The 24,550-nt window shown below is 41.7% G+C and overlaps 1 protein-coding gene across 4 annotated transcripts in view; it reads right to left on the bottom strand.

Annotated features, from left to right (window-relative positions):
- Nucleotides 1-17,278: 17,278 nt before the first annotated feature.
- The window catches only part of TMEM132B (transmembrane protein 132B), a 341,030-nt gene continuing 333,758 nt past the window's right edge, over nt 17,279-24,550 (bottom strand). For all 4 annotated transcript variants that reach the window (XM_039505631.1, XM_039505630.1, XM_039505632.1 and 1 more), the window contains 2 exons: nt 23,641-23,832; nt 17,279-22,155 (listed from right to left, as the gene is read on the bottom strand). In XM_039505631.1, the coding sequence (XP_039361565.1) occupies nt 21,004-22,155; nt 23,641-23,832 (1,344 nt within the window). In that variant the 3' untranslated portion in view covers nt 17,279-21,003. The remainder of the gene's footprint in view (nt 22,156-23,640; nt 23,833-24,550) is intronic.

Below are 24,550 nucleotides of genomic sequence, written 5' to 3'. Positions count from 1 at the left end.
AAGAGGTCCTGATGAGTGTGACAATCATGCACCTCATATGTACTAACCATGCTTCAATTGTCTGCTACCATATGCATCGGGATATATGCCTTAAAAGGGCCTGGCCTCATGTCTGCACATGCTGCTTTTTCTGCAAAATTTGCATGTGTAATTTCCACACACAAGCACTAATTGTTGGGCCACATCTGGAAGCTAGAGGAACCAGTGCTTAGACTTCCATTCTAAGCTTCATACAAAAGGATAGTGCATAGGAACGTTCTACCATAGTTTAGCATAAGGAAGAACAGCTCTTTGGAACAAATACAGGAGAGGAAACATTGGTGGTTGTTTTCGGGGGCGGGAGGGTGGTTAGCTGGAATCTGAAAAACTTAGTTTCCGAGCCCTGTGAAAGCTGCTGGTGTTGCATTTTACAGGTTTCTAGCCAAGGTGCTCGTCATGTCAATAATGAAGGGTCACGGAACAAGCTGCTTTCTTCTAATATTGAACAAGGAACTTGATTAAATTAAGGGAAACAATCTTATCCCTGGAGCTTCTCTCTCTCTGCTTCTCTAGAACCTTCTCCAGGGCCCTCCTGGTCCGGCTTCCTGCTACAATTTTAAAGAAACAGTATACATATCGTCTCTTGGCAGTCTTTCTCTGTGAATCTGGCCATGTATTTACAGAGCACGGTTGTAACCTTAGCCCGGTAGAAACAAATCTGAGTTTAAATATGTTGGCCATGCGTCCAGTATTAAACCAGACCGTCCTCTTTTGGATGTTTTTTCCTCTGTCTGGTACTGAGACAAAACCAAAGATAGTTTTGTCTGGTATCAGATGGGGAAAACCGTTTTTGAAGGGTGGGCTGTTCCGCCCACACACACGTAGCTGAGTGAAGTCATGCTGGTGGAATTGGAGTGGCATGCTCTTCAAAATGGCATCCTTTGAGCAGTAAACACACTGTGTGTGCAAGGTCATGCCCGCCCCCGCCATTCCTGGACATACTGGAATGTCTGATGTTCTAGAAATGTGTTAGTGGACACCCTAAGTTTTAAGGGAGGCAATTTGTGAGTGCTATGGAAATCCTTGAGATGGATACCAATCCTTCCACTATCATGTGATGTCTGATAGGTAGCCAGGTGAGGGAGGAATGTGGCTGAAGATTTTTGAGCAGAGAAGTTGGATCAGGCTCCGTGCTCCACAGCCGCACAGATTCCTGTACCTTCAGTGACAGGTAATAATGGAAATCTATTTCTGACTAAGCTCTAAATAATTACAGCCAGAATGTTATTGCAGTGCTGATGAGTATTTATCCAACAGAACAAAAACAGCATGTTGATTCTTGAACCACAGAAAGCCATAATTGTCATTTAAAATCTGGCATGTTATTTACAACATTAAATTCATTATCTTCTGGAATCTTATAATTATAAATCTAAAATATCACTTTGAATATATTTGCATGTGTAAGGAATCTTCATTATTTTTTTCACCATGGTAGGTTGGGATATTGTTTTTCTTGTTTTAATTAAATATGAGTGACAGAGATCAAGCAAAAAAATCGTGTCTTCTGTATGCACAGACTGCATTGTACTTTGAAACTATTAATTGTCATTAAAGTAGCAGTTATCCCAAAAAGTTATGATTATAAAATTACAACTCTCATTTGAAATGTCTTTCACTCACACAGTAACTCATACCTATTCCTTAGCTATTGATGCAATGACTGTATCAAATGAAAGTATTTTTGTTTGTTTTAAGAGCCTGGGTAAGATCATTTTAAATGTTCGATCAGGTCCAGAGATGCCCAAGTACAAACAGGGAACATGACAAGATCTTAAGTGACAGAAATATTGAAAGGAAAAAATGGGGCTTGGGTATTAAAAAGAAAATAACAATATGCATTTGCTCTGGTTTACTGTTTTCCATCCAAGGATCTGACGGATTGATGAGCAAGCCTCCTCAGTCTTCGATGGGAGCAGCATCAGACCCGAGTGTGTGCAGAATGCATTGACCCTGACATCATGATGTTGAGTTACTACTTTGTTAGTCCCATTGAGTGAGATTGTTGGAAGAGCCTAAGGCCAGATTTTCAAATGCTCAGCACCCGTGGTGCCTAAATGGGAGCTGAGCTCTTTTGAAAATCCGGCCCATTGATTTCTTTGGCGCTACACAATGTACTAACTCAGCATGAGTAAACTGTGCCCCTGATCTTAGTGTGAACCCGTCTGTCCCTCAGGTTCTTGTCAATTGGGGATAGTGCTTACTTTAACAGGGTGGGTTAATGAATGTTTGCAAAGTTGTAAGTCTTAGCACTCTGTGGGTATTTAAAAGGCATTGTAGACTTGAAATTTTACTACTGCATATTGAAAAGGGTTCTTGAAAGGCCATTCTCATAAGAGTGTCCCATAGTTGTTTGGATATTGCTAGGAAGGCAGGAAGACCTGTCCATAAATTGTGAAGTCACTTAAGGCTGCATTTTCAAAGTTATTTTAGATGCTTAAAGATGTGGATAGATGCCTAGTAGGATATCAAACGTGCCTAGGACCTTACTCCTATTGATGGGAGTTAGGTACTTTTAGAAGCAGATAGATGCCTAAATATATTTGAAAAATCTGGCCCTTAGTTCTGACAGTGCTACAAATGACACTGTGTTAATTGCTAGTCAGTAGAATTTCATCTCCTGGTTCAATCAGTTTTGAGTCAGACATTTCTGTATATAACAACTAATTGAGGTTCCGCAGACTTTCGAAAATTGCCAGAGTCATGCATTCTGCCATAAGGATTATCCTGTCCATCGCAAACACTGATGTGTAATGTATTACAAACTGTTTTCATCTCTTAGAAGCAGTAGGGAGGTTTTGTCTCTGTTTTAGCCCTGGCTGGATGTTTATGTTCATTCATTCATTGTCCCTGTTCTGTTTGCCTGACTCACACTTTATTACAAGGACAAGTTATTACTGAGATAACACTCCTGTATCCTGGAGTAATAGTGTTCTTATATTTAGTTGGCTATCTCTCAAAGGATCAACAGGACATGCTCTTTTGTAATTACAAGTAGAACTCCGAGTATATGGGCATTCAGGACAGATGTCACGTCTCACATGCTTGGCATATTATTTGTCCATGACATTAGGAATTAGGAACAGAAGGGTTTGATGACAAGATTACATAATGAGGTCTATATTCTAAAAACCTAACAAGAGCATGGCTAGGTGCCATTAGTCTGTGCCTGCGAGCTTCGCTATAAAGATGTCCATATGTCCCGGCTTGTGCGTACATGTACACTTCCCGCTCCTGTGCACTATTACAATGCTGCAACATTCTAGGTTCCGATCCGGCAATGAGTTCTTGCTGAGTGCATCCTTTGCCCAGCTCCATTGAATTCAAGGGTCTTTCATCTGCAAACACAGTAGGGAAATGTTTAACTCCTAAATGGACTGTAGCAATGCATATTTCAAGGAAATTACAGGCACATTCCTACTGATCGTAGGTTTTGCCAAACCTAAATTTGGGGCCTAAAGCAACCTGTCAATTTCACTTTAGCTTCAAAAAACCACCACTGCATATGCCCAGGAGCTACATGTTATCGATATTATATAAGTGTATTAGTATGCAGGATACTTGAGACCGTAACAATGTATTAAGAACTACCTAGGTACATAGTGACACGATAGTCCAAAAAGTTTCCAAAGGAGCCGTTGTAGACTATTTTGTCAATGATGCATGAATTAAGGAGTCCCAAAATACAGCCTGCACTGACATGCTAGACCATAACTGCTCTGCGATGTTGTAGTCCATCATGCCAACACCACACAGATAAAAGACTTTTCTTGAGAAAACTCCAAAAGAGGAAAAAAATCCTGATTTTTCCTTATGCCGGTACTAGCCGCTTTCACTGATGGCATTAGTTTTGTAGCTGCTGTGCACAAACAGCACTGCTTTGGCTAATGGCAAGAGAGGGAAATATTGTAGCTCTTTGCTTTTAAAATAAATTCTCTCTCAACCCTTGCGGCTATGGCATGTTTTGTTTTTTTTAAAGAGTCCTGCTAAAGACCATACCACCGCAAAATGCTTGATAGTTCAGGAAAGATTGTTGTAATGATTCTGGACAGCAACTGTCAGGGTTAAGAAAGTTATTTGTTCCATTGGTTTATGGCACCGGCTAGCAGTATTTTATTGTCAAATGGAATTAGTTTTATATCAAGAAGAGTGATTACTTGGGTTCACAGCGTTTGAGATTAAACTTGATGATTTCATGTCCATTATTGATTTAGGCTTTAAATTCAGTGAAGTAGAGGTTTATATTTTACTTAAGGGGATTTGATCGCAGTAGATGTAATCTTCAGTGGCTTCTGCAAATAAATTAGTAAAGTTGCTACCCCTTTTACAGTAGTTGAAGAAGACAAGTGAAGGTGGAGATAAAAGACCTCTTATCCCAACTGAAATGGCGTAAAAAGATTTAACGTGGTTAAAAAAAAAACCACTTTGGTTTCCTGAGTATGCTGGGTATGGTTTAGCACTTGAGACAGTGAAACTCCATGTCTAGGTCAGATGTAGACAAGTGGCCTCCCAGTGCTATACCTCAGCCAAGTGCTCAGCAGTAAGGATTTGACCAAGGTGTGTCTTCTCTCCTTGTGTCCTCTCCTAATAGCTAGGTAGGTAGCTACCCAATGTAACCTTTTCTCCTGCCCTAAAATTGCACTGCAGAAAAACAGAGGGCAGCCCACATATAAGCTTGGTCTAAAGTGGAAAATTGTCAGCTCAACTACATGGCTCAGGGTGTGAAAAATCCACACCCCTGACTGGCAGTTAAGCCAACCTAACCCCTGGTGTAGACAGTGCTAGGTCCATGGAAGAATTCTTCTGTCAACCTAGCTCCAGCCTCTCAGAGAGGTGGATTACCTATGCCGACAGGACAGCCCCGCCCTTCGGCACAGGTAGGGTCGCTACAGAGGCACACTGTAGCGTTTCAAGTGTAGACACGCCCCGAGTCTCACAGTGGAGCTGGGCTAATTAAGCACCATGCACAGGAGGCCGCATAGTACTGCACTGTGACATGGGAATAAAGGATGGTGTCCGAAAAGCCACCAAAGCATCTTGAAATAGGGCAATCCTTGGGAACACAGTGTGGAGAACCAATGAGTCCGGGCTGAATGCTGCGGTCCTTGGATCTTCAGCCAAGGGAGGACTGATGGCTAGTGGACAGCCAATGTGCTGCTCTCCTGGCACTGGTGTATGTCTGAAGAGGAAGGATAGAAAATATTTCAAGAAGGTGGCAGTCAAAAATAGGCCACCCAGAATCCCTGTAGCACCATCACCCGAATAGGTGTGGAATGCTACCCATTGAACCTCTTCTCTGCTAGCATTAGCAGGCGCTGCACCAGGTCCTGTTTGGAGCAGATGAAACGTTCTGGCTGAAACTTTTTTTCAAAAAAATATGCTTTGTTTAGACGTTTTCCAAATGAAATGCTTTCATTTTTCAATTGGAAACTACTTGTTCTAAATGTACTTTAGTTTTTTTTTAAAAAGCTCAAAATCTAAACAAACAAAACATTTCATGTGATCTAAAATGAGATTTTCTTTAACTTTTTAATGCACTGAAAAAATTTCCTTTTGGGTCAACCGAAATGAAAAGAGAGAGTTTTAGAACAGCCTGCAGACAGAAAAATCCATTATTTGCACAGCTCTAGTCCTGTGAGCACGTGTGGGAGCTGCACAGCTCAGGCCACCAACTCCCCCCGCCCCCCACACACACACACCCATCCACCTCCTCTTCAAGTCCTTAAAAGGCTCTCTTCCATAGTCCAAGTGTTATCTCAAGAGCTGTATGAGCTGTACGCTATTTTTAAATATAATGCAACCATGGAGCTACTAAGATGGGAGCCACTCGGCTTTTATCATGTCCCTTCCTCTTTCTGTCCCCCTCCATGTTGTGTTTGTATGTTGTCTATTTCTACTATGTAGATTGCGAACTCCTTGGGGTCGGGGACCTCAGCTGAGATCCTCAAAGTTAGTTAGGTGCCTAAAGACCTTTCGAGATTCTGGGCTTTTGGCCTCATACCATCTGTAAAGTGTCTGGCACTATATGGCAATACAAGCGAGTCTCATCTTACGCGGGGGTTCCGTTCCGTGGTTAGCGCGTAAAGCGAAAACCGCGTATAGTCAAAGTTACATTGAGTAGAATGGTGGGCGGAATTGCCCGCACCACAGGTACAGTATTTACATTGTTATTTTTCTCTCTTTTTTTTTTGTTTTGTTTTAGCTGACTGCGTAAAGCTGAAATCGTGTGTGTTAAATGAGCGTAAGATGTGACAGACCTGTAGTTAAGGAAACAAACCTTTGCTTGTGTGGGGACCCTTACCCGGAGTGCAGGGCAGGAGGACACAAAACCCCTCTGCAATTGGCAATCCATTGACTGCTTTTGTTTTCAGAAATATGCACTGGGAAACAAAGCATCTGACGACAGCAGGATCACAAATAGTGAAACTTTGCCTCATTTCAACACTGGGGAGCAAATCTTAAGGGTGCTCCCAGCATGTTCACCTGCTTCCATGTGTGCTGTATGTCTGCTGCACTGGAGCTGATGCTGCACAACTCGCCCCTCCTACTGCACCCCTTAGTGGCATGTATTTGCGACCCCTTTTCTCACTGCAGATTCCCTTGCCGGACAGAGAAAAGTGCATTGCACTGCGCGTTTGTGACCACTGGGGAAGTTCCTTTGTTGCGTCATTTAATGCTGTTTTGTAACTTGATTGGCGTAGTGTAAACACTTTCCCCGAGCGCACACAGCTTGGAATGGCCAGACACCAACTGGTCTAAGGTATGTGCATGATGTGTGCTTGCCACCGCCCCCTACTGGCTGATTGATGGCTGGCATAGCCCATAATTAGTAGCTGCCTTAGCTTATGAAGTCATGGCCTATTTCTGTGGGGAAGATGGGTCCAGGCTTTATCCTTGTTTGTGAAATAGCTAAAAGCATTGTTGCATGTATATCAGCGGCACACCATGGATTTGTCAAACTAGGTCTATGGTAAATCAGCAAAGAACTCTTCATTTCTGCCACTAATACTGAAAAACTGCCATTCACCAAAAGGAAAGAGACTTTATTTTTTCCCCAAAGGCTGTCTCTGAGCCAAAGGCGGAAGACAAGGAAAAGGCGGCAGAGCTGCATTGTTTTGTAACGAATCGAAGACATCAGATGAGATGGGAGTGGAAACTAAAAAGCTGTTGCCCCTGCATGTTTTTTACTAATTTTGGTTTTGTTTTTTCCATTTCGCTCGTCTGTTCAATGAACTGGTTCGGATTTACTGGGTCACTAAATTGTGACGACAATAGAAATGATAAGAGCATGTGTGTTCTAATTCACCTAGCTGGAGACGTGCACTTGAGCACCAAAAGGGTTTTGGGTTTTTTTCCCTGCAGCAAGGAGGATAAAGCTGGCACTGCTCAGTATCTAAAAAGCCTGGGGAAATTCAGTTATCTGTAAAGTTACCTGTCTGAGTGACAGACACCCAGCTTTGTGTTCCTAATGTTACTTCTGGTGTCACGACCGTTGGGTAAAATGTTCAAAAGCGCCTACATAATTTAGGAGCCCAGATTGCATTTACTTTGTGAGGCATAGGCCCCTAAGTCACTTAGGCCCAGATTTTTAAAAGTATTTTGGTATTGCTGTGCTCAGTGTTGTAGCACCTAACTGGTTTAGGAGCATTGTTTTCATAATGGTTTAGGCACTTAGGAGCCTAAATGTCATTGACTGTTGATGGGATTAAGGCTGCTAGATGCCTAGATTTCTTTTGAAAATAAGATTTAGGCCCCTAAATCACTTAGGCATTGCAATACTGAGTGCACCAATACCTTTAAAAGCTGGGCCTGAGTGGCTTTGGAACTTAGGACCCCCCACCCCCAACCCCATTGATTTTTCAATAAGATTTAGGCTCCAATATGCTTAAGGGCCAGGTTTTTAGATGTCTAAAAAAGTAGATAAGTGCCTAGTGGGATTTTTCAAAAGCACCAAAGGGCTAGCTTCACAAAGGAACTCAGGCATTGCAATGCCTAATTCCTAGTGGGGTTCACAGCCTAAGGGTACGTCTATACTATATGGTGTTCGATGTATCGGGGATTGATTTATTGCGTGTCGTCTGGACGTGATAAATCGATCCGCTAATCGACTACCATACTCCACCTCAGCAGGAGGAGTAAGCGGAGTCAACGAGGGAGCCGCGGTGATCGACTCGCTGCCATGAGGGCAGCCAGGTAAGTCGAAGTAAGATACGTCGACCTGAAGTTGCGTATCTTAGTTCGAACCTTCCCCCTCGCCCCTCAGCTAGTGTAGCCCAGGCCTAAGAGAGGGATTCTCAGGAGCCGGCAAGTTCCATGCCTAAGCCAGCCTGGAGCCAAATGCAGTGGAAAGGGGTGGGGTTTAGGCCCAGACCGTCAAAGGGGTTTGGGTACCTAATTCCCATTGATCTGGGCCTCTTACATGGCTTCTTATTCAAAGACCAAGTGCAATGCAGGCAGCTACAGAACAAGCTGTCTCACCAGTGTGTCTCCAACGCCCCCCGGCCTGTGCGGCCCACCACTAAAGGTCAAGGGTGAAAGCCCACACCTTGTCCCACCAAAAACTAGGGTGTAGTTTCAACACAGGCCAGAGGCCATTTAGGATCCATGCCTAGTAGGAATTGTCATAGCTCCATTGAAATCAGTGAATCCAGGCGTGTTAATGGTTCTGCACAGCATTTGCAGCCTATTGTTTCCCTGATTTTTTTTTCCCTCCACCCTTTGTATACTTGGAGGGTTGTCTGAGCGTATCCTTCCCCTGTGGAAACATTTTTGCTTCCGGGGAAGGGGACCTAGAGAAGTTCAATCTGTTGCACCTGTATTAAGGAAGATCAAAAAACAGGCAGAAATGGCGTCTGTAAAAAGCACATCATTTTGCGGGGATTAAGACATTTACAGAACTTTAACCAACTGAGCCTTGAGACAGAAAGAACAAGAAACATTTTTAATCTAGCATCTGGCCTTCTCCTTTCACTCTATACAGACAGCTGCTTGGTGTCTCACTTCTGGATTACATGCTGCTGTTACTGGAATACAACCTACTGTACTGTGGAGCCCTCAGGTGTCACCCGGCTCTGCTGTGCCATGCCTAGAGTAGCAGCATAACTGCGATTCCCGCACTGGATTAGTCCTCTGTGGAAGGTATTTCCAGGAATGATGTCAGAAAACACTTCTTCCCAGGACTAATTAAAAGTGTCCGTCATTCTCCTCCCGAGATACTCTGTACCTGCGGCTGTAATGCATTTAGATGTCATTAATTCTAGGCCTGAGCTGTAACTAGGTTCAATATCCAACTTGAACCCATACTATAGAGTGTACTAGTGAGCAGGGGCTAGCACAAGCCCCATGCACTTTACTTTCATAGCAGAATCCCATAGCCTGGCTGACCATATTTACTGCTGGTTCTTTGGAACTGTAAAATATGCAGGTAAGGTGAACTGAGCAAACCTCTGGCTCTCTGTGCAGCGCTAGGCATGAATGGTTCCTTTGTATTCAGTCCCTCTGGGTTTTGCATTACAGTATATCTTGCCAATGTGCTTTTTGTGTCCTATTTTTGCTCAAAGAACTTAATATCTTTGTATTGCTAGAAGAATTCAGTGGAGTTACATAGGAGTAACTGAGAGCAGGTCTGGCCCTGGGGGGGCGGGGATTTACTTTCAGCTCAAAGAATCTGCCTCTGGAATCTGTGACCCTGTCGCTGTCCATCCATCTATCTTGAGTAGTGATGAGGAAACTCCATGCATCCAAGCAAGGATCATGGTCAGCAGAAAACCATTTAAAAAGAGCTTACTGGAATGCCTTTTTCCTGTCTTCTCATCACACGTCACCTCTATTCTACACACAGCTCTCAGCTCAGCTGAGCTACTGTGGGTCAGGCAAACCATACTGCTAAATATTTCTTCATTAAAGTTTGCTGACTCATCTCAGAAGATACTCATGTCCCTGTACTATGTGTGAGGTCACCAGAAGGCCTGAGCAGTGAGGGTGGGGGGTAGATGTTTATAGATCATACAGAGGCAGATGCTCAACTAATGTAACCTGACATTGCTCCATTCAAGTCAAAGATGCAATGCCGATTTACATCAGCTGGGGAACTTAGTTAGTTTCTGCAGCTAAGGGGCGTGGGTGTGTGCGTGCGTGTATGTATGCGTGATTGTGTTCCCCCCCCCCCTTCTTGCCCTTCTCCCCCCAGTCTGGCAACTTGAAGACAGAGGGGGTTTTAAAAAAACAGACAATGTTTTGCCAATGTATTGGGAAACCAGCCTGTTAAAACAGGTAAATGCTTATTCATCTTAAAAGCCTTTCCAAGTTATGTGTTGAGAGGCTCAGAGTACTTGCATGAAGTAATCTTGAAATTCTAACATTTTAAAATGACAGAAAATTTAGTCAGAAGGCAGCATTCGTGCACTTTTATGAACTGTTAATGATGGAGTGTTGATTTTAATCAAGTCCGTTAATCTGGTCGGTTTACAATACAGATCTACAGATACAATATGGATAATATTTACAGATTAAAAATTTCCTTCATACATTGTTCAGCACATACTATACCCAAAACACCTGAGTCATAAATTGGGTAGATCTCATTTTAAAAAAATATTCATGATATAAGCAACTAAATAATCAGATATAGTAGCAAAAGAGGGCACAGTCAGATACCTGCAGAATGTACCATACACTCCTCAATTGAATCTTTCTTTGCCTTGGAAAACACTATTTCAGTTGTGGGTGAGGACAAAGCCACAAAGTTCAGCCACCAGCAGTTGGCCTTTTTAAAAATCAAGCTTAGTTTTAAATGGATTCAGTTGTCTTAAAGATGAGACAGTGGGTTTAGGGTATAGGCGCGGGAACCATGGGTGCGGGGGGTGCTGCAGCACCCCCAGGTTTTATGCAGAGCTCTGCTCCCGCCCCCACACGCGGGCTCCCAGCCCCGCACCCACCCTGCCCCCACCTGGGGTCCCAGCTGATGGCCTTGTGCCCAGCGCAGGGTGGGTGGGTAAGGGGGCTCGCTTTCAGCACCCCCCACTATTAAAAGTGTTCCAACACCACTGGTGTAGTATTATATTAAACTTAGGCTTGTTGAGAAAAGTCTGAGTAAAACACCTTCTGTTATCTAAGTGTAAAACCCTCTCTCAGGCACGTAACACTTCTGGGTTTACCAGAGAGGGGTTTTTTTTTTTTAATATGCTGGCACAATTGCTTTCCAGGGGCTCTGGTAGATCTGTATTCCCTCCTCTTGCTTGAATGGCAGGTGACCTTACAGCTAGATCCCTGTAGAAGCCTTGACTCCTGTTGCGCTTCAAATGTGAGCCAGCAGGTGGTGCAGTCGCACGGTTTTCAGCCTGACAGCACAGGCAGTCCCAAAGTGTCTCATTATATCCCTGTTGTTAGCAGGTGGTCTGCCAACCTTTTTTCAACATACCATGCATGGCTAGTGAGAATGGAACTAGGGTGAGACTGAGCTGAACTCTTTCCAAATCACGGCTGGCCCTTAAAAATCAGGACAGCTCATAAACCTTATCTATAGGCATGCAGCAGCACCCCTTCTGCTGAATAGTGACTGAAAAAAATCCCTTAATTATGCTCCCAGCATCTACTGGCACAAGCACTAAATGCCTGGAATCAACATTAATCCTGGCTTGATTTGCTGGTGATAAGGCGTTTGCTAAATTGAAATAACAACAAAGAGCAACACCCTCAAAGTTCAAATCCACACTGCAGCCTTAAGCCACCCACTCCCTCGAGCCAAATCAAAACCCAGCTCAAACTCTGCTGAAATACAAATTCAGCTCCAAATGTATGCGTTGTGCACACTATTTGTTCCCTCAAGCTAATGCGCTGAATAGAGCTTTCTCATTGTGTGCGCATTGGTGTCCTGAAATCGCCAGAAGTCATGCCTGTAAATGAAATGGGTACTTTCATCTCACTGTGGTTTTTTTACCTTATTAAAATGATTTAAAAAAAAATAACAGAATCTGCTCTGCTGACTCATAGCCCCTATTTTCCCAGAGCTGGTGGCAACCTGGCTTTTGTCAAATTGGTGGGCAAAGTTGTGTATGTTAGTGCATAATTGTCTATTCTGGGGCGTTTCATCATTCAGTGAATCCTCTGGTATCGGCTAGTGCCAGTGAGAGGAAACCAGACTAGATGGGCCATTAGTCCCAAGTCTCTTATCCAGATATGTGTGCAAACCCTTGATTTTTGTAGGAAGCTTTGAATGTAACGTACTTTGAGAATGCCCTCTGGCTGAGTAAGTTTTCATATAACAAGACTTGAGTCCAAAACTACTTGCATGTGAAAACGAGACCAAAATGGCAGGTGAACTTTCAAGGTGACTCAATGGCCCTGGAGCCTATGTTCTCCCCTGTAGTGTGAAGGCCTGGGAAAGGAAGCCCCTGAGGGTACAGAGAAAATCTTCCTGCATGTCTGCACAGCATGGAGCATGTCATTGCCACTCAGAAGATATATTATACAAATAACATTGCACCCCAAAGTCACGTCCGCCTGGAGTGGCTGCACATGCACCTGGTCCACAAATGTGGAAAAGGGGAATGGATGGAGACCAGAGTGACCTCGTAGGCTGGGTATCCAGAGAGACCACTTGCTGGTACCCTGTGAGCAGAGGCAGCCCGGCAAGTCCCTTAGCCATGTGGCCAGTGGCCCCGAGAGTGAGGCTGTTTTTTTGGGACATCTCCAGTGTGGACCAGTGACCCCAGAGGGTTATTTAATGCTGCTCTTCTGTTGTTGGGGCTGTGCAGACACTGGAAAAGCTGCAGAGTTGCTGTTCCCTGACTCTTCCCTGCTCCTCCTTTGTCACATGGGAAGACGTGGCGTGGGGTTGAAGAACTGGAGGGTGGAGTGGGCAAACATTTCACAGGTGTGGTTCCTCTCTGCTTCCGTTTTCCTATGGCGCAAAGTCTGCCACCCTTTAGTAATAGCTCACTCAGTATCAAAACCAGTCAGACTATTCCTGGAGTAAGGCATTACTCAAGGTGAATAAAGGTGGCAGAATCTGGCCCTGCACATCCTGTGCCCATCCCGTTAATAATGGCAGCGTGCTAGGTGATCTGTTCGACTTAGGTTCTAATCCAAAGGGCACTGAAGCCAATGGAAGGATTCCCATTAATTTCTGTGGGTTTGGATCAAGTCTGTAGCGTTGGTACTCCTGCCTAACCGCATCTACAGCCTATAACCCTCCCTGCCTTCGGTAAGCTTCTCCAGGAAAGGAGCCCTATAGTCTGCCTATAAAAATATGAGTTACTGGGGGATTTTCAGCATCAGAGGATGTCACCTAACACATTTTATCTCCCGCTGTTCCAGTCAGAGGTGATGCTATTAGAAAGATGTTAATCATGCTGTGGAATACGCTGCATATCATGTCCTTAAACCACCTATAACACATACATCACACAGTGGACATACCTCTACAAACAGAGGCATAGAAACTAGCCTGGTTGACAATAGCTGACATTAATATAGGCACCTTCACCCAAGTCACAAAAATCCAAGGGGAGAAGCTAACAAGGTCATAACTAAAATCAGACAAATACGATTTCTCTTTTTCATTCCATCCCCGGCAAAACCACCACCACCATCAACTGGATTTTGGCTCTGGCCTTTCACTGTATGCCAAAATGGAATTAAATTGTGGAAATAAAACACACTGTTAAACCATCTATTGGAAATAAAATAAAGCATGCTGTCAACATTAATTTGCCATTGAAGGCGGAATATTTTATCTCTGAAATTAAAGGTTCATTTATAGCCTATGATGCATTAAATGGCATCTGTTTATACAGTAGCTGTTATACATTTTTGAATATTTTAAAAACGTGTTGATTCATAATGGCTAATAATGTCACCTTGCACTTATCACAAGTGTTGTTCATTTTGGAATCTCAACATGCTTTAAAAAAATTAACAAATTCCTGCCTCACCACCACCCCTCACCCTTTCAAGTAATTTATTCGCAGGGGGTGAAATTCAGTACAAGATCTAGGCACTCCTGAGGTCCACTTCAGTACTACGCTGAGGACTTAGGTGGGAATAAGGGATGGTTAAGTGGGAAGCTTTGGGCTAGACCTGTACACACTCTGTGTTAATGACGTATGCAAACTGCACGGCGTGGAGCACCTTTCGAGTACAGTTTGCAATGTGCATTTTAATGGATTTGTTTTCATTATTTTTGTCAGTCTAAATGGCCATTAAACTAAAAAGGCAAAAGCAGCAGTTTCACTCTACAACATGCAAACACTGTAAAATAAAAGTAGTGCCCAGTGTATTGAAATGCAGTTAGCCAATGAGCGGCTACAGGAGTAGCGTGCACTTGAACATGTTAATACTATAAGCACTGTGTGTGTATAAATAAACTTCAGATATTGCCTCAGGGGCATTCAGAATCAACCCTCAACTAATGTGAGTGCTGCTGTTGCCTAGGGGTCAGTTATTGGCTAAAAGGGAATGAACAGAGTATACTTTATGGGTAAAAAAGATTTTGGCCCCATTGAAGTCAATGACAAATCTCCCATTGATCTCAGTGGGGGCAATATTTCACCCTACCTCTCTATCGCGGGTTTTCTGTAGCACTCATCACCATGGTACCTGAGCACAGGAAGTAACCCAAGTTTCAGCATGTTTAGGGACAACGTATACTAAAAGAATGAAATCTAGGCCCTTATAAAGTCAGTAGGAATTTTGCCTTTTACTTCAGTCAGATCAGGATTTCAACCATACAGAGAACAGTTTTTATTTTATATATAATATATAAACTAGCCCCATCGGTTGAAAAAATGTGGTTCTAGGACCAACAATGTTTTTATGGCCTTGAGTATGCTACCCTGCTTGGCATTGTTCTAATCTGCAGGGTCAAACGTGGCCATTACTGACTTCAACTTGAGCTCCTTACTCAGGTTCTACAAGATCAAATTCCCATTGAGAGTCCCATTCAGCGTTTGGCTCATTATGTGACTAACGACTACAGCGTGTGACCTAGCATGGATCAGATGTAATAAGTTCTGAAATGCCGATACATGCTATTGGAAAGGCAGACATGTAACTAGAATGCCTGTGCTCTGTACCTACAACGTCATCCATATATGGCCCAAGGGTGGGTAACACTAGACAATTGGATGATTCTCACAGACAATCATTTCCCTCCCTTTAAGTTTTAACTAAACTGCCCCCGTGTATGAACAAGACAACTCAATTATTTTGCCTACAATCATTAAAAATTATGGTATGGTGCCAAATGGACTCTATGGATAAAAATGTACATTTTGAGTTAAAAAGGTAATATAACGTCTTGGGCACCCAGAAATTTACAAAAATGTTTAGTTTTGCAAATTGCCACTTCATTGTCACAAAGCAAAAATGCAAACTTTCATCAATATTATATAACACGATATGTCACCCTTACATAGACTCAAAGCACCACTATTTGCTGCAGGCTAGACGGTGCTACTGATTGAAAATAGCAGGGTTTGGGTTTTGTGTAATATGAAGACACATCAAGCTATTCAGGCCTCAGAGCTGATCAGTAATTATCTATCCTTTTTCCTATACAACAGACTCGTTCAGTCCTGTCTTGGTCACAACTCCTGGTAATTTCAGGAATTTCAGCTGTGTCAGGGCTTCACGATTTGTCCCATTGAACTGCTGACAAATATCCTCCTGCAGAACTTTCTGCTGTCAAACTCCAAAGCCGCAGGGGAGGGTTGACACACACCTTCAGCTGAAAACCAGGCCCTAATTGTACCGTACTTGTCATCCAGTTGTTTATTGATCCATGTAATTTTTTTCATTGGTACATAGGACTGAAAGGGACCTACTGGGTCATGGAGTCACGCTTCTCCTGCTATCTCCATCATGTCATTAAGGCATCCCATAAAGATAGTCTTTGGTAGGTACATTGGAGAGGTAGGTTGATTTTTATCATTTGATTGTAGGGCTGTTTATGGGCAACGTAACTGTAGATTCTGGAGTTAGACACAAGAATTTTTTCTATGTATAAAGGTCCATGTTCTGATACACTAACTTGCACTGAGTAGAACCTGACAACATGATTTATCTCCCTGGAGTCTCCTGGTTTAGGAAGACGCCACTCGATGTCAGAGCCAAAGTCATTCCCCATCAATACCATTCAGGACAATATGTCACTTCTGAAAATTTCTCCTTTACTACTGCTGCGATTTTCAATGTGGTTTATGGGAGTTATGTGCCCAAAATCTATTAAAATTCAGCATCCGGCCTCTTTGATGATCCCAGCTTACAGCCCAGGCACCTGTTCACTATCAGATAAATGCCATTAAATTAGAAATAAAGGTGTTTTTAATAAAGAAAGCAATAGTAATGGATCCTATTAGGGCAAACACAGTTGACTCTTTGGCATTGGTGGCTGCCACTTTGTGCATTGGGGACCCAAATCTGTTCCTATTGAGATCAGTGAGAGAAGGCTTGGACATATATGTAACTCTGATTTCAGTTCCTGTATTGACTAGGGGAGCCAGGATGGTTTTGTGCTTAAAGGTAGCATACTGGGCTACAGGAGAGCTGCATTATGTTTTGGACTTTGGGCAAGTCACATAAGCCATCTGTCTCAGGTCCCCATCTCTAAAATGAGGCTAATAATCCACCTCAATAGTGTGTTGTGAGGATAATTAATAGGAGATGCTCAGATACCATCCTCACGTGCACCCCAGGAATCCTATAAATACATAAAATAATTATTCTAGAGTCACACCAGCATAGTAGCAATAAGAATCTAGCCCACAATTTGCATTGGGAAATGCACAGGCAAGGGGGTTAATCTTAAACCCACTTCCCAAAACTACAAGCATATTTCACACAACTATAGGAGTGTTCTTACTAAAACTGTGGAACGTTGGATGATGTGCACCATTTACAGATCCTTTGCATTTTATCCCCTGCAAATGATCACTACCATTTTCCCAGTGACTCAGTATGGAAACAATGGGCTGGACTGGCATATCATACATAGGACTTTATGAAACATTTGTATCAAAGCCTGAAAATCCACCCCGATGTGGGCAGTGGGTGCCCAGGGAGTGAAACCCCACATGTTCTTGGTTTGCCAATATAGTGCATGCAACTCCCGAGCCTATCACACCACACACACCCGTGGCCCATCACCTTCATTTTTGTGTGATTAAAATAGTAGAGTCGAACTGAAGAATCACATGAGCAATCTGTTTATTTCTATGTTAGAGTTCACAGGTTTCACAATGTCACTCAAGTGCTTCCTTGCTGGAGAGTGAAGTCTTATTTCTGAACTCTGTCCTATAGAAAATGACCAACTTTAAAAAATGGCACATTTAATGATGTAAACTGAGGCTTGAATAACTTAATCAGTATACAAATTACACAATTATAAAAGTCATCTGTCATTGTCTTAATTTACAGTTTATTTTGTACAGGTTTCATTATGTTATACATCTAAGACTTACCATACTGTATAAATATTTTGGGCATGATGAATATACATATTCAGTGTTGTAGATTCAGTAGTTAGCTTATGCATTTCACTATAGACTAGTCAGTGTATTTCAATGTAGTGTATACAATATGTATTTCAGAAAGGAGCATATCGTCTATGAATATTTGGTATCCCATTCATGATGCACTCCACCTTGAAATACAGATTGTATCCCATTATATAATATACTATTTCTACTGAATCATTATGGCTGGAAGATTTTCTTCTACGTTCCTCAATAAGAGCTAAGGAACAGCAGCTGGCACCATTATGAAGCTGTATCATTCTACATCAAGAGGAGTAGGGGGACCTGTTTTCCCAAATTTGTATTTAAATCAGGAAGTGTGCATAGACAAGCCATATGGAGCTAGTCTATAATGTCCAAATGAAATATAATAGTTCTGCACAGTTGGAAATGAATTCTTTCTTCAGTATTCTCCATGGGCCAGATCTTCAGCTGGTGGAGCTAACCACTCAATGATTTACAGTAGCTGAGAGTTTGGCATTTTACAATTCTAAAGTTGCTAAGAATCAACATATTCAGTTAATCTTCCCTTGTATGGATGGTTTGCAGGGAAGGGGTGGGGGGTGTGACAAAAACACCCTCTATGCAACATATTTCCTTTTCTTTATGTAGAACAGTATGCATCACAAATATGAGTTGTTTATTCTGTATGGAGCCATAGGAGTTTCTTATCTCTGCAGCTACTGAGGCTTAATAGTTGTGGACATAGCAATCTAGTTATTATTAGAGGATTTTGAGAGAGACCCAGGTAGGTTTTAGTCATTTGAAGTTTCTTGATGATATATAATCTGCCTCCAAATGTCATTCCTTCCTTTGGTTAATAATTAGCCTTAGAAATATTTATTTGATGTTCTTTCGCTTGATCTACAAATAATGTTCATTTCACAGGAGCGGTACTTTTTAACACCGGTGTAGATCCAGAGTGACTCCGCTGCTTTTAATGGTGTCGCTCTGCATTTACACCACTGCAACTGAGGGGACACTTTGGACATTCTCATTTTCTCAGTTTTTGTTGTCCTTGTTTTTTTTATTCTTTGGCCTTGTGCATTTTTATTTATTGTCACTTTCTATTTCTGAACTTTCATGTAGCATGTTAGATCTTATAAAGTTTAACTATAACATATTTTTGTAGTTCCAGAGCATTTTCCATCTTTGCCAGATTCTATGTATTGGTGTGGCAGGCTAAATTCTGGTTCCCATTGTTTTGTTTTTGTTTACTGAGTTTTTGTTAACAACTGTAGTTCTTTTACTTATCTTTTTAACTGTTTGTATTTTGTAACTGACGATGTCTAGGCGGACTTGCTGTGTGTGACTCCTGCATAGTACAAAGATCAAGGCTCCAAAACCAAACAGATCCTGGACTAAAGAGTGGGTTGGCCTAAGTGAAATTCTTTGTCAGCTCAGCTAACAGCCATGCTAGACTATAAATTCCTCTTATATGCTCTGTATTTTTCCACTTCATCATTCATTTTATATGTGCACACAATGAAACACCAGCGTGGGAATGTGTGCACTCTACTTTTAGTGATCCTGGTCTCACGGCTACATAACTTTTAATGCGAAACACACAAAAATTACCATTTTGCTCTTTTCAAGGCTTGTTCTTAGAGGGAAGACTTTCAGTATAAACAGTGTGGCTTCTGACTCTGGTGTGACATTAACATACTGGTCCTGAATCAGCAAAATACTTAAGTCACTTTGGGATCAATGGGACTTAAGAATATGCTTAAGTACTTTGCTGAATCTGGATGGACTCTAAGCAGTTTGCTGAACTGAGTGGGTAACTACTTATGCGTTAGCCAAATACAGAAAAATCTGGAGGAGCTGAATTTTATAAAGATTTTCTGGTTTTATTAATCAGGTTCACAATAGCAATCAAGACTTCTCTAGCAATCCTTGCTCAATTGGAAAAGGAGAGACTATACGTTAAATATCTTGAGCGTTAATTTACTAAGATATGTGGTACGTCTGAACTCACACTAAAGTGCCATTATGTTCATTATTTTGGGAGAGTGGGGGGAGGTGAGGCAGTTGCCTTTGGATCAGGTGTCAATTACATTTTCTCATGGATGGGCCCAATGTACTGTTTTGCTTCTCTTAGACATTTCATGCAAAAAGGTTTCTTTGCTACAATTTTCAACACCCTTCAATCGTATTTCAATGTAAAAATGCATATAATGTTTGTGGAATGGAAGCTTTGAATCTCCAGCATTCCTGTCAAGTTTGGGAATAGCCATTATATAAGTGTGTCTGGTATTTTCTTTTGTTATGGAGCTTGTTGTAAAGGTTTTCTCTGTACCAGACATATGATTAGAGATGGCTTTTAGACAGGGCCATTGTAGATGGATGTCTGTGTACTGCTAAACTGCAGCATCAGTATATATATAGTACAGTGTAATACCAGTTTCAGGTCTTTGCTTATTTCTCAGGCAATTTGCTTCCTATTCAGTCCATTTCAATACTACGTTTGCATTTATCATGAAAACAGCATGTGTTGCCCACAAAGAATTTCCATAAGTGTTGTTTCATTGGAGGAATTTTGCTTTAAAGTGTGTCCTGCTTTGTTTTAAGTTATTTTTCATATTGTCAATGACAAAAATAAACCCAGGGCTGCTTCTTGATTTTTATTTTCCAGGGTTTATTGTTGTATATACAGTTCCCTGTAAAAAGATACAACCCTTTTCCAGTGTGAGATTTCTAATTTGTTTCTACATTTCAAATATTAAAGATTTGCATGGGAAGGACAAAGATAATCAGTGATGAAGAGGTATCCTTTAGAGCTGATGCACATGAATAGAAAACCTGAATAACTGTAAATATACTGTGGAACACTTTGGTACAACCAAAAAAAAAATAATAATCTCTAAAGAAAATATTTAATGTTCCCTAAATCAAACCATCTTCATAAACAATACAGATAAGAAATTAACCACATGTGGGTGTTTGTATCTGTAAAATATAATGAGACTACTTGGCTGCATTGCTCACAGGCAAATAAAATTGGACAGATTCATTCAGATCTCTTTTAAAGTAAGCCTAGTCTCAGGCTGTACGCAAGAAATATCCACTGTGCTTTACAAAGAAAAATCAACCAAAAAATCCCTTGTTTTCTGAATCACTGTTTATCATGAGTTGACAAACAAACGTAGTCTCCTCTGAGTCTGAGCACAATTGTATTAGCATTTAGCTAGTACCAGGCAGTATATGAAAACAGTCATCATGTGCGACACCTCCAACACCTACATGTAGCTGTTTCAGGGCCACATCCTGGTTTATAGTGAAACAGGATTAACTCAGCCAGCCTCTTGTACCCGCTCGATGATGTGCAGTTATTGTCTTGGAACCTCCAAAAGTTAGATTCCTTTGTAACCTCCTATTGCTGACTGGACTGACTGCTCCACTATCCATAAAACAGAAGGCATAAAGGTGAATACAAACATAAGAAAGTATTTTACATATTGTCTTGCAGTCTTTCCATATAGTCTCTAAGTTCCTTGGAATCGCCAAGATTCATATCTTGACATACCCATTTAATATTATCGTCACTGTCAAATAGAATTGAATTGGTGTAAGGACCTCCATCCTCTGGCAGTATCGTGGTATAGGAAGTGAACTTGACCCGCTTCCGTTTTGGACCGGAAGGATTTATAGGTTCACTTTTAACTTCTTTCTCACAAGCATACTCACAAGATCTGAGGATCTGGTTATGGAAAGTCTTCTGCGAGCTCCCATTAAGGAGAAAATTGTTTTCTTCAAACTGCATCCCTCTGTCAATCATGGTAGTGCACTCCTCTGAGGGAAGCGAAATGTCAACGGGGTTTTCCAAGAGTTCAATCTCGTTTCCAAGCCAGACCCAGTCATGAGAATGTGGGATGTTGCCTTGCTCACTCACAGCAAACCTTTTGTGTCTATACTTCCAAGCAAATGCCACGCAGTTAATTAAGAAGACCAAAATTGCTAGGCAGAAAACACACAGCAGGGCATACATGCCAATCTCCAAATCAGTTAACCCTCTAGAAGTCAATGCAAGGTCATTGGGATTATTTTGTCCTGGTACCTCCACTTGGGTAGGAAAACTGGTGAAAGCAGTTGGGTTATTTTGGAGGCCATCCTCATGAGCCTTTTTCTGATCAATGGGAGATTTGGAAGTTGTGCTTTTGTTAGCATTGTCTTCATGATTGACGAAGGTCCCATGTTTGGCCCATTCTTGCACTGTCCTCTCCTGTTCTGCCGTGTTCTCTATAGCATTGTTCAGATGGTGGTTAAACTCTCTATCTACATCATCAACGTTGTTGGTCCTTCCTTTGTGGTCAGAATCTTTCTGACCAAATTTCACTTTGACATTTCCTTTCCCAACAGCCAGAATGCTCTTTCGCTTTGTCTTCTGGCAAGGTTCACTGATCATCATTTCAATTTTAATCAGGGGTCCTTGCCCATCACCCTCTGCAACTACCAGAGGCCACTTGGACTGAAGGTTTTGCTGGGAAGATACCACCATCTCATCCAGCGAAGTGACCGTGACAGAAAAATCCTTGGCGTCATAAATATCTAAAGGTGTCACAGAGCCATCACTGAACAAAATCCAAGCACTGACTATGGCTTCCTAGAAGAGGGAAAGGAGAGAAATAATAGTTTGAAAGTTAAGGCACCATGTTCTTGGGTTTTGAGAGCTTACACTTACTTGACACCAGTGAAATAAATATACTGTGTAGCTTTGTTTATGGTGGTTGTTTTTTGTTTGTTTGTTTTTTACAAAAATGCTTCAACTCAGCTTCTGGTTTTGTGTGCTCTGTTCCATTTAGATATTCATCTTATTTGCAGGTGCACGCTAATAAAATGTGCTTGCAAAACCATGCCCACAGTTATTTCTGGGTATGAAGTGAGAAGTCACTTTTCAACATCAAAGCCCATTGTTGAAAATAATCAGATTTCCAAAATCATGATTTTTAATAAATTTAGAAAAATGTCATATAACAAGGGACATTTTGAAAATGCTCCTTGGCTTTAACCTTATGTGTAATAAAATGCACTTGTATACATTCTAGGTGTGGTGTTCATGCTCAGTTTATTTAAACAGAATGCATTGTGAAACCGATTTGAATGAAATATTTCCCATTTTCAATCAGAGTGTTTCTAACTATGCAATGGTATGTGAAAGGTATAGAAAGGATTGTAGTTCCTTTTGGACACCACAGAAACACTTACGAAAATGTGCTGCTGCTTACACTGGGAGGATCGTTTAATCAAACTCAATGTTTTTCACAGCAGTATTAATCATGCTACAAACATAGTTGCACATGACCTACCTCACTATCAAAACATAACTCCTTTGATTAATGGGGAGAAATCTTACCTGCTTCTGCAGGACCAGATTCTACCACTCTGTCTCACACTGAGTTATAGACCCTACTCATTTCATCGTTTCATTTTCACTCTCGGTACTGCTTACAGAATAAAGTGAGCCCAAAGAAGGGTGGCTGAATCTCATCCATCTCATCCGGATCATGCAAATACCATACTACTTAGTCTGTCTAAGGGCTGCAGGGGTTGAACCCATAGAAGGTCTCAAAACCCTCAGAGAAGATTTCAGCCATGCAAATCAGTGAGATGGTCACGTTGAGCTAACACCCTCCCTTGGCTATACTGGTCCAAATCAAGAGGGAACAAGGTATAGGGATGGGAATCTTGCCCCTAGCTAGGTAGCCAGGATCCTTCCATAGCACACTGGAGTACCTTGGGAAGTACACATACCCACTACAATGACACACTCCTCTTCCCCAATGGGGTGTGGTCCTCTGGAAGGAGGTGTATGCTCAGCCAGCTGCCATGAGCAACATGCATTGCTAGGAATCTTGGATTAGGTGCATGGCCAATCTGTTACACATGTGGTAAGTGTCTTTGGGTGGAAGTAGGCCAGCAGTGAGTAAGCTACAATGGGGAACTGTGTCTTAAGCTGCATGAGACGTCCTGCTTTTCAAACAGGCATATACACGCTGCATAGCTATACAGGAGGCTTTTGCCTGGCATCCTACAAAACACAGTTAACAAACCAATTAATTATAATTATCAATACTATTTTGGACCATACCTGTTTTGGGGTATGAAGAATATCACAAGCAGATGCTGTGGCAACAATAGCTCTCTTATTTCCTTTGCTTATTTGTAAAGACAGGGACAAGCCCGCTACTAGTTGTACCCCTAGATCTGTGATTGTTACGCGGTCATCTAGCACGATCACGGTCTTCTCAGCCAAGATGGAATCAGAGAGAGGCGACAGCACCTTCAAAAAGCAAGTATGCCTTCTTGTTTTAAGCAACAAGCGACTCAATGTTATAAAACAGAGTAACTAGATTTTCAATTCAGTTCTGTGTTTGTTGCCTTCATTATAAGGTATAATTGATGTTTCCCAAAACATTATATCCATTTGCCATTTAATTACTATATATACCAAAAATAGTTTTATTAAACATGTCATTATTTTTAAATTACAGCCTCATCCCTGGGCAGCATGGTACAGAATGGAGATTAATGAACTAAACTGAATGTATTTGATTTTTTAAAAAAAATATATAGTTCATTTACAATTTCTGTAAAATCTCCAATTAATATAATTACACTGCTGGCTATTGAATAATACTGATACTGTAATTTGACAGACGAGAAATTCAGAGTCTTCTGGCCTCAGAATATAATACCTGTAAGAGCTCAGCTGGGCCGATCTCTTTAAAAAGACAGAGGTCCAGATTGCCAAAGGTGTTTAGGTGCTTAAATATGCTATTGGGATTGGCAAATGTGCCTAAGTGAATTAGGCACTAAATACCCAATGGGAGTTAGTTACCTAACCTGCTTAGGTGCTCTTCTAAATCCCAGTTGATGGCTAAATACCTTTGGAAATCTAGCCCAGGGATGTTTATTCCACTGCCTATGAAGTCATTGGGAGTCTTTCTATTCACTGAGTGTTGGTTCATGCCCAAAATGTTACTGTCCTTTTATTTTAG

Source organism: Mauremys reevesii, linkage group 18 (assembly GCF_016161935.1).
Source record: "Mauremys reevesii isolate NIE-2019 linkage group 18, ASM1616193v1, whole genome shotgun sequence".
Classification (NCBI taxonomy): domain Eukaryota; kingdom Metazoa; phylum Chordata; order Testudines; family Geoemydidae; genus Mauremys; species Mauremys reevesii.
This window is presented reverse-complemented; position numbering and strand designations above follow the sequence as displayed.